This window comes from Chelonus insularis, unplaced genomic scaffold (assembly GCF_013357705.1).
Source record: "Chelonus insularis isolate UGA/USDA-ARS -01 unplaced genomic scaffold, ASM1335770v1 contig_358_pilon, whole genome shotgun sequence".
NCBI lineage: Eukaryota > Metazoa > Arthropoda > Insecta > Hymenoptera > Braconidae > Chelonus > Chelonus insularis.
This window is the reverse complement of record NW_023276522.1, coordinates 625,370-634,575: the sequence shown is the minus strand read 5'-3', so window position 1 is coordinate 634,575 and position 9,206 is coordinate 625,370. Positions and strand designations below refer to the sequence as shown.

At 28.0% G+C, this 9,206-nt stretch overlaps 3 protein-coding genes across 8 annotated transcripts; 2 read left to right on the top strand and 1 right to left on the bottom strand.

Annotated features, from left to right (window-relative positions):
- Nucleotides 1-215: 215 nt before the first annotated feature.
- On the bottom strand, nucleotides 216-1,902 carry Xpac (DNA repair protein complementing XP-A cells homolog Xpac). Its single transcript, XM_035083298.1, has 5 exons — nucleotides 1,539-1,902; nucleotides 1,348-1,468; nucleotides 1,024-1,148; nucleotides 659-935; nucleotides 216-573 (listed from the first exon to the last, which is right to left on the bottom strand). The coding sequence occupies exons 1-5, from the start codon at nucleotides 1,691-1,693 to the stop codon at nucleotides 412-414; spliced, it is 840 nt and encodes a 279-aa protein (XP_034939189.1). The 5' UTR covers nucleotides 1,694-1,902; the 3' UTR covers nucleotides 216-411.
- A 73-nt stretch (nucleotides 1,903-1,975) lies between these two features.
- On the top strand, nucleotides 1,976-2,782 carry LOC118066897 (28S ribosomal protein S36, mitochondrial). The gene is made up of 4 exons (XM_035083300.1): nucleotides 1,976-2,123; nucleotides 2,255-2,306; nucleotides 2,384-2,553; nucleotides 2,640-2,782. Exons 1-4 carry the CDS (start codon nucleotides 2,100-2,102, stop codon nucleotides 2,655-2,657), a joined length of 264 nt encoding a protein of 87 aa, XP_034939191.1. The 5' UTR covers nucleotides 1,976-2,099; the 3' UTR covers nucleotides 2,658-2,782.
- RIC-3 (RIC3 acetylcholine receptor chaperone) lies at nucleotides 2,728-9,051 on the top strand. 6 transcript variants are annotated; one of them, XM_035083285.1, is made up of 9 exons: nucleotides 2,728-2,770; nucleotides 2,919-3,345; nucleotides 3,625-3,978; nucleotides 4,665-4,930; nucleotides 5,008-5,197; nucleotides 6,470-6,522; nucleotides 7,004-7,170; nucleotides 7,377-7,560; nucleotides 8,221-9,051. In XM_035083285.1, the coding sequence occupies exons 2-9, from the start codon at nucleotides 3,144-3,146 to the stop codon at nucleotides 8,605-8,607; spliced, it is 1,803 nt and encodes a 600-aa protein (XP_034939176.1). In that variant the 5' UTR covers nucleotides 2,728-2,770; nucleotides 2,919-3,143; the 3' UTR covers nucleotides 8,608-9,051. The 6 variants fall into 6 exon arrangements, with proteins under 6 accessions (XP_034939176.1, XP_034939175.1, XP_034939173.1 ...); XM_035083284.1 differs by having other exon boundaries at nucleotides 6,467-6,522; XM_035083282.1 differs by lacking the exon at nucleotides 6,470-6,522 and adding an exon at nucleotides 5,503-5,642.
- Nucleotides 9,052-9,206: the final 155 nt, after the last annotated feature.

Below are 9,206 nucleotides of genomic sequence, written 5' to 3'. Positions count from 1 at the left end.
TATGTTGCATTTAATGTATGTATTATTACTGATGTAACTTATTTTTAAATAAGAGAATATTCCTTTAATAATATTAAAACGTTTATTTAGTAATTATTTATTAAAAATTGATTTCCTTTTTGCTCAGTATATTGATCAAATTTTATTGTTGCGGAAAATTTGATTTAATAATTTATATTAAATTAAAATCAACTTATTTTATGTTTAACGATTTAATTTGTTTAGTCACATTATTACACTATTGTTTAAAAATTGTATTTATTTATGTGAATAGATCAGTTTTATGCATAATATTGTTTTACAAAAACAAATGATTTATTTCCAATAAAGAAATTATTATTAATTCAATCATCGATGTCTTACATCAATGTTTACTTGTAAGCTTTAATAATTATAAGTATAAAAATTATTTTACATCTTTTCATACGTTTCTTCATAACCACATTCGACACACTCATGGGTGTATGTATCATCTTCTTCATTATAAGTATCTTCACCAAATTTATGAACATGCGATGCTTTGTTGGTTTTATCGTACAAAGAGCTTCTAACTTCCATTCTAAGTTTCTTGACCTACAAAGTAAAAATGTTTCAATAGAAGAGAAAATCACTTAAAACTGTTAAAAAAAAATCGATTGTTTTTGTGAAAAATACGAACTTTGTTGTTAAATCTTTTAACTTTTGATTCTTGACGTTTTATATCACGTTTTTCTTTCTCTTCCACTAAAGCTTCTTCAGTGCCCCACACTTCTAAAGCTCGTTTTTCAATTTGTAAGTGCAGATACAATTTCATTTCACCCCAACGTGGATTATGAGGATTTTTTCTCACGATATATTTTAAAGGTGGTTCCCTTTTATCTAAATCAACATCTTTTAATAAATATTCTTCTTTTGCCTCTGTTTTTGTAATAAGAGAATGTTTGTCATCTGGATCTCTAAAAAAGAATTTTTGATATTCAAAAACTGCATTTCCTGATTTTTTAATGATCCATAAACTAAACGAGGAAAAAGTTGGATACCTACTTGCATAAATCACAAACAGCATAATCAAATTTTTGGAGTAACCATGAATCTTTAAATTCTTTTTTGCATTCCTCACAGGAAGGAAGGCCTTCGACTATTGGAGCAGGGATTTCAGTAAGTTTTAACTGTAAGCAATAGTTATAAAGTCCTAATTTCTCGAGCTATAGAGTAATTCATTTTTTTACAACAGGGCTAAGTCAACTCTTTAAACAAAAAAGAAATAGATTGATATAAGATTTTAAAATGGGCCCAGAGTCACTATTATTTATTTTTATGTGAATCATCAAAATACAGAGCTGCTCAGTCCTGTTTCATAATATTTACCATTTCTTGTTCAAGTTCAATATCTTCCTCGATTAAAAAACCTCCGCCACTATCAATAACTTTTTGGCCTTGAACCTTGATAGATCTTCCCTGATATCCATTTTCTTCTTGTTCATTGTTCCTAAATATAAGATTATTGTTAGTTAACTAAATATTAGAGTAATAATAAAATAATAGTGAATTTTTCTTACTCTCTTGCATAAGGATGTGCAACAAGCTTCGATTTTTTAATTAACAATGCTTTTTGCCGATTTTTCTCGGCTCTTTCTTGATACCATGTTGGTGATTTACTTCCATCATTAGACTTATCATTTGTAGGTGATGTTTCCACATCAATTTCAGACATTTTTATCGAAATAATTTGTAAAAATATAAGTAAATTGTTTAATGATACAAAATTTATAACCTTGCCCAATACATTAACGAATTTATGATTCTTAATAGACTATACATGCAATTCACAAGTAACTAAAATATTCCAAAAAAGTAGAATAAATTTATGAAACGATACTATATAATTTTAATTTAATTATCACAGAAAAAATATGTATAAACAATAATCTTTGTGGCAAACAGTTTCTTTTGTTTACTTCATCCATGTAAAATTTGAAAATTAGTTTGAGTACGCCCCCTACACTCAGGTAGCAGCTGATAATCATAGATGTGTGTGTAAATTTTTTTTCTTATCTTTATCGAGGTTAATCACTCGAAATTGTTGTATAAATAATTAATAACTGGAAAAAAATCAAGTAATGATGGCATCGAAAGGATGGAAGGTAAGCTTATCATTAAATTTTTAAAGATACAAAATAAAATATATTTTTAAGTTACGAAGAGATTTTATTTCTCAATAGTTCAAAAATACTTATTAAATGTTTTTATATAATGTTTGTAAATAAATTTATAGGTGGTTCAAGCTCATATACCAATGATTAAATTCCGAAAAGGAGGAAATAGAGGTTATTATATAAAATTATAAATAACAGATAAACACTGTAACGGTGTTAATAATAAATATGAAAAATATTTTTTATAGCCACTGGAGTGACTGCAGCTACATCTACAGGGTCAGGGCCGACTACACATTTAAGTTCTAAAGGTGCCACAGGACCCAATGTTACTGTCCTTCCAACAATTGAAGATTATCAAATTCCTGCTCGCTTTCAAAGAAGACCAATTGATGAAAAAGAAATTGCATATATTAATGTAAGATTAAGTTCCAGTAATCGCAGAGATTTATTGAAATTTTTAAGTTAATTAATTAAATAATGATTCTCATTTTTTTATTTTAGCGAGGCGGTCCTGAATAACGCGGAGAGAATAACTTTTTCAAATACTTTAGATATTATTTAATATAATTTACATAAATTAAATAACTACGTTAAATCTTCACTAGTATTCAATACTAATAAATGCTTATAAAGTAATAAAAATACAATTTTTTAAATTATTATTCGTTCTTAATATAAATAAGCACTATTTTTTTTTTAAGCTTTTTTAAAAATATTAGAGAAAAATATGTTCTGAATTTTTTTTTCAATATAAAAATTTATTATTATTATTTCATTTAGAAAGTCAACGGGGTTTTAAAAAGTTTTTTCTTCATTTTGAAATCAATGTTTACTGAGTGGAAGAATTGTGGTTGGGGTTCGAAAGACTAGAGACACAACCTTGTACTATTGACAAAAATAGCTAGAGGGAGTCAAGCTGATGACCCTCCATCTTCTACGGTCGTTTTATCAGTGGTGAGTTGTTGTATCCCTGGATGTGACGTCGAAATTATAACGAAAAGAATCATGGATTACACACGAAATTATCATAGCATACCGAACGATATGAATCGATATAAAATGGAAACAAACAGCGAGTTTGGTATACGTAAAACTATTTTGGTTTTGGGAGTTGTAGCCATATGTTTTGCTCTGTTGTGGCCGAAACTTTTTTCTCCTATGCTGAATTCGTCTGTCAAACCTCTAAATCCTGAGTTTCAAGGATCTGGTACGTCATTTATAATCATTTATCATAAATAATAATATTATTTTTATGATGTATTAATCGAAAATATTGTCCTTTATTTTTATTGATCAAAGATTCAAGTGTTTGCATAGAAAAACACTATTGATTGATTATCAATCACTATTTTATCAAAAATTCCAGTATTTTTTTTTAAATTTCTTATCCAGTATGTTATACAAGCAATATTCAAAAATAATAATAAATTGAAATATACAACAAAACTCTTAATAAATATTCCATTGATTATAAACATATTGACAGTATGCTGCGATTTAATATTTGAGCCTGATGTCAACGCAGTGGATATTTTACAAGAAATGTGTAAGAATATCTTAACTCATCATCAAGTTGATCCTCGAGTAAGAGATGCCTTACGAACCAATAAATTAACGCCACAAAGTGCAAGTTTTTGTCGAGAAGAAGTTTTATCCCGATGCGGAATAGATTTATCAACATTTTTAGCTGAAAAAGAACGAGTGGGAAAGTCTAACAAACAAATTCTTGAAGAAATTAGATCATTCAATGGTTCATTATGCCTTAAAAACAACTTTGGAGTACCCTTATCACGATTAGGCATTCCACATCTCATAAGATATCATGTATTAATGCCACATAGTAAGGATTCATAATAAACTTAGTGTGCATTAATCCCATTAACTGAAAATCTATGTTTGCATTTTGCATATCAATGCTTTACTTAACCTTACAACAAAAATTATGATATTTACTACGGAATTATTAATAGTTTGTCTAACATAATACATAATTTTAAGTTAAACTAAAAGGTGATTCTTCTTTGAAAAGGTCAGTGCGGATATATATGGATTGCCAGCTCAAGCTGTTCATTTAATTCCTGGCTTATTGCCAAAAAATCATATACACACAGTAATTTCTCTAGAGTGTCTAATAAATTATCAAGTCTTTTAGACATTTAACAAATTATAAAAACCATCTCCTGAGTAATTTAATATTTAACCCTTCGTTTACTATTTCTGATGAGACAGTTAAATGCTTACTTTATGGACAGTTTTTCCATCATGTAAATCTTATTTTTTTACAACTTTCCAGTTGAAAGAATATTCAAAAACATTACAACCTCAGGAATGCATTAATAATTATTAATGGTTTACAAACCATACTAAAACTAATTTATGTTTTGATGCTTAAATTTTAATGGCCGTGTAATAACAAGAATATTATTAGTCTATAATAATTGTGACTTGAAATTTAATCTAAAATTATAACTTAGTATAGAGATAAATTTATTGTGGTATTAAAAGACATAATGTTTGAACTTTTAGCACAAATTAAACAAGAAAGGCGTCCACCTTCTCATGCTGGAGGATTACATCCAGCATTGAGAGAACGTGGGCAAGCGATTCCTGCATCCCATGTTGTTCCAAAAATTGAGAATAGACAAGAGACTACAATTCTTCAGAATATGAGACCACCAATGGGCGGAGCAGGACGTGTGGTTCCTCCTCAAGCGGGAAGTGGAAGTATGGGAATTATTATGCCTCTTTATACCTTTGGGATTCTTATATTCTTCATTTACACTATAGCTAAGGCAATAAATTTTTCCTAGTATTGATTGAAAATAGTAATAAATTAAATGAAAAACTAATTCCATTTTACATATTATAGATTGTACGGAAAAATTCTAATAATGTAATATATGCTGAATATTCACATCCAGAAGCTGAAAGAGAATTTAGAGATCGAGTTTTTAATCCAGAATTATTAACAACAGCTATAACGGGTATGCCATATTATAATAAGGAATCATCACCAATACCAAATAAACGTGCACCAACTATTGACGAACTGAAACAACGTAAGTATTAATAATATATTTTAAAATAAATATTTTAGTAGCTTATATCATTTTCGTGTCACTTGTCATCACTCACATGTCTGTTGCCACGAGTGAAAACAACTGTGGGTTAATTGAAAGTAGATCAAAAAATGCTAAAATACACAGCCAATGACACAAGCATTAAGATTTTTAAGATAAAGTTGAAAGAAATGAAGAAAAAAAAAATATGAAATCATTTCTTTGCTAATTTTTATAATGAACAAAGCGCACGTGAGTTGATGTTCTGAATTAGTGTGATAATGTTGCACATGCTGGACATATAGAAGATCCTGGAGAGATAGAGGTAGATCAACTGATTCAACGTTTGGCGGATACAGAGGCAGCAATGGAAAGAATTGTCGTGCAAATGGGCAACTTATCTCGTACTGTTGTCCATAATTCGAGTTCACAACCAGAGACACAGGTTTATCTAAATCACGTTTGAATATATTCTCCTTTAGTTTTTTTTTTTTATTTTTTATTTTTAAAAGTTTTTTTTTCGTAGAAAATTAAAATATGCACGCTGCTGTGTTCTGAATTATATTCTTCATGCTTCCTAGTTCTTCTTTTGACACTCAATCATTTTAGTTTACCTAAAAAAGTGTTATAGAGATTTTTCTGTAAGATTGTACAGAAGTAATATCGTATTACTTTTTAATTTTCAAAAATTATCCTTTAATTTGTAGTCACAGTTATCAGATCATATCTTCAGTAAAAATAATGAAAATGTTAGTGTATTGATTTTTTTCAAAGTATTTGAAACTTTTATTCCAACATTTTTTCAATCTAGATTTCATTTCGTCTGTTAATTACTTTTTACTAATAATCTGGATGTTAATCGGTACGTAAATGAAACCCAACTATGATAAGAGCAATTTTATTGACTACTCTTGTTCAATTAAAGTTTGTAGTTTAAATATACCATTTCGGTCTTCTTTACGACCTCAAATATCTATGGAATTGAACTTTTCACCTCAAAATATCATTTCATTTAAATTTCTGCAATTTAAACATCATTATAGCTGTAAAAAATCAAAAATTAATAAATTAAATAAAGAGAAACTTTTACCAATTTTTAATATTTACATTAAAACGAATGGAAAATCAATCTTTTATTTTTAATGATCATCATTTACTATTTGATATGTAAAATATGATACCATGAATCCTGAAATTCAATATTTTGCGTTCTACTTCATTTTGTGCTGATGCAATAAAACTGTACAATACATAATTTTAAATTTCAAGTAGTAGATGGGGCTCCAAAGTCTTATGGTCTGGCAGGGGTTCCCCTTCATGTGAAGGTATCGTTGCAATCGCCGATACATGTGTGAATAATCGAACAGCTTTTCATTATTTTATAACTTTAAAAGTTAGAACAATGATCCAATTAATATTCATCATTAATTCATCTTTTCATTTATCAAATGAAAATAAACCTCATTTGACTTACTTTTTTATCGGATTCTTTCATAAAGCAATTCTATCAAATATTTTTATTAGCTGTAAAAAATGGTTTATGATGAACTGTAATCAATTTATATCAGTTTTACAGCTAAATTAGCAATTTGTGATACGCTTGTGGAGTTCAAATGATTCAAAAAATATAGTTTAATTTTTACATACAAATTGAAATTATCTTTCAATGATGAAGCATGTTTTTGTGATACAGACGTATTTTAATCTCCAATTATAGAGCTTAATTTTATTTATTTTAATTAATTGAATGACTTATTTATTGAGAAAATGAATTTTATTTCTAATCATAATAACTTTTGATTACAGGGAGAATGCACGGGTAAAAGTTGTTGCAATATCGACAAACATGAAGTTGAAGATACTGATGATTCATCGCCTACTGTTTTAATTATGGGTATGGAAACGACTGCAAGCTGTGAAGGAGGGCAAAAAATAAGTCGACCATCAACACCCGTCATTTCTCATTCACCAAAGTAAATAAATTTTTGTCTATCATAATACAATAGTAGTCAATAAATGATAATTATTTACTATTTAAGGGAATCCATCAATTATACTTGAAGAAATTTTTGAATAATTTCATTGATCTACTCAATTGCAATTTTTATGCAATTTAATCAGAAAAAGTTTTCTATTTTATGTCATTACTTTTTTGAACTGAAATACAATTTTTTTTTAGCTTGATAGAACGTGAACCAACACCACCGAAACCAATTTACTTGGAAGGAGCGTTACCCGCACAATGTGAGCTACTTGTGACAGATTCAGAAACGCAGGCGGAGAATACTCAAGAGAATGCCGAAGCTCCAGTAGTCCTATCAGGCAAAATGACATTGTCACTCATCAGCCTCGAAAATTCTGCAGTAAGGAAGTATTAGAATTATCATCAGTCTCAAATTGATCTACGGAGCCTAGTATATTTTTGGTGATTCTTTCATTTATCTAATTATTTGCCTAACGACCTTGTTATTTATCTCACATCTTTTCTATTAATCATTAGAACCGGCTCCATTGCTTCAGGTGATTTATAATATCGGAATTTGTCTTAATCAACCCTCTTTTTTATTTTATTTATACTTCATAGTATCGATGAATTGAAAAAAAGAAAATTGTTTCCCCTCTATTTCTTTATTATATCAAACTCACAGACATGTTTTGATATTTATCTTATATAAAGACTGCATATTTTACATCAACTATAGTCGATTGATCTTTTCGTAGATTCTATCTTAATAATCTATTATAAAACTCATGAATTATTTTTAGTTAATCGTGAAATATGATACATCATTATTTACATGGGTTGTATCATTATTTGATTCGTTGGCTTATTTTTTTAGTTGTCATTTTAGCTTAGAAAGATACATTATCTATTTAATTAAAGGCTTCATTATTTCAAATATCTTTTTTTTTTTGTTTCAAAGTATTTTTTTTCTTAGTAATGACGGGCTTGGTATTTGTCTTGTGCTATTAATATTTTTATTATGTTTACTGTCTACATACAAATTCATTCTTTTTTAAAGGACTCAGAAGACGCAAAAGGAGAAGTTCACTGTCAAGAAAAACCAGAAATTTTATCAGAAACAAATGAATTGGAAGAAATTAGTCGGACTGATGTAAGAACTGATAAAGATGTAGATTACAATGTTGATAGCATAAAAATACCTGAAAGTAGACAAATAGAAGATAATGAAGATAATATTAATAACTCAAAAACAGACAAGAATGTTCATGATTTTGATGGCAATATAATTCGAGATAATGAAAACGAAGAGGAGGAAGAAGAGGAAGAAGAAGATGATGTTGATGAAGATAATGATTATCAAGATGAAGAAGAAGAAGTCATTGAAAATAAACAAAGTGGTATCGAAGACAATAGTGAAGAAAAATTATCAAATACTAGTCAATAAATGTCCAATATTGGTCTAAAAAACGAAATTTAATTTAATACTGATGTTTGTTGAAAGAATTTAGAAAATTACGAATTTTGTGCATTATGTCACTTACTTTTGTACAAATTAATAATAATTTAAAGGAAATAATAATATATATGCGTAATGAAACTTCATAAGAAATATCGACGATAGATCATTAATTAATAATTATACAAGTATTGAAGAAAAGAAAAATTGCTATTGCATGTCATGGGTAACATTTATTAAAAAAATCATCTTTGTTAACCAAATAGAACGAATTACCATAAGTGTAGCAATTAATTGTAACGTAAGTTCATATTGTTGTATACTGTTTAATGTATTGATTCCCATGTTTTAAGGTCTTTTAACTATTGTTATCAACATGCAAATCGTCATTGATATTGATGAAGATTAATAAAAATATTACGATATAATAAATATTAAGGAAATTATTTATTTATCAAAACCCAAAATATTTTCATTTTGCCTGCATTTGTTTTGAAATACTTTTTCTGATTATCAGAGTATCTAATTTAATTTGATATCTTAATCACTGAGAATTAACTTCTTCAGTCAGTCTTATCCTATTGTAG

Coding starts and splice junctions, on each gene's coding strand:
- Xpac (XM_035083298.1), bottom strand. CDS start 1,693: ATGTCTGAAATTGATGTGGAAACATCACCTACAAATGATAAGTCTAAT. Junction 1,469..1,538: donor GCACATCCTTATGCAAGAGA/GTAAGAAAAATT, acceptor TCTTATATTTAG/GAACAATGAACAAGAAGAAA. Junction 1,149..1,347: donor TTGAACTTGAACAAGAAATG/GTAAATATTATG, acceptor TATTGCTTACAG/TTAAAACTTACTGAAATCCC.
- LOC118066897 (XM_035083300.1), top strand. CDS start 2,100: ATGATGGCATCGAAAGGATGGAAG. Junction 2,124..2,254: donor TGGCATCGAAAGGATGGAAG/GTAAGCTTATCA, acceptor ATAAATTTATAG/GTGGTTCAAGCTCATATACC. Junction 2,307..2,383: donor CCGAAAAGGAGGAAATAGAG/GTTATTATATAA, acceptor TATTTTTTATAG/CCACTGGAGTGACTGCAGCT.
- RIC-3 (XM_035083282.1), top strand. CDS start 3,144: ATGGATTACACACGAAATTATCATAGCATACCGAACGATATGAATCGA. Junction 3,346..3,624: donor TCCTGAGTTTCAAGGATCTG/GTACGTCATTTA, acceptor ACATATTGACAG/TATGCTGCGATTTAATATTT. Junction 7,561..8,220: donor TCAGCCTCGAAAATTCTGCA/GTAAGGAAGTAT, acceptor TCTTTTTTAAAG/GACTCAGAAGACGCAAAAGG.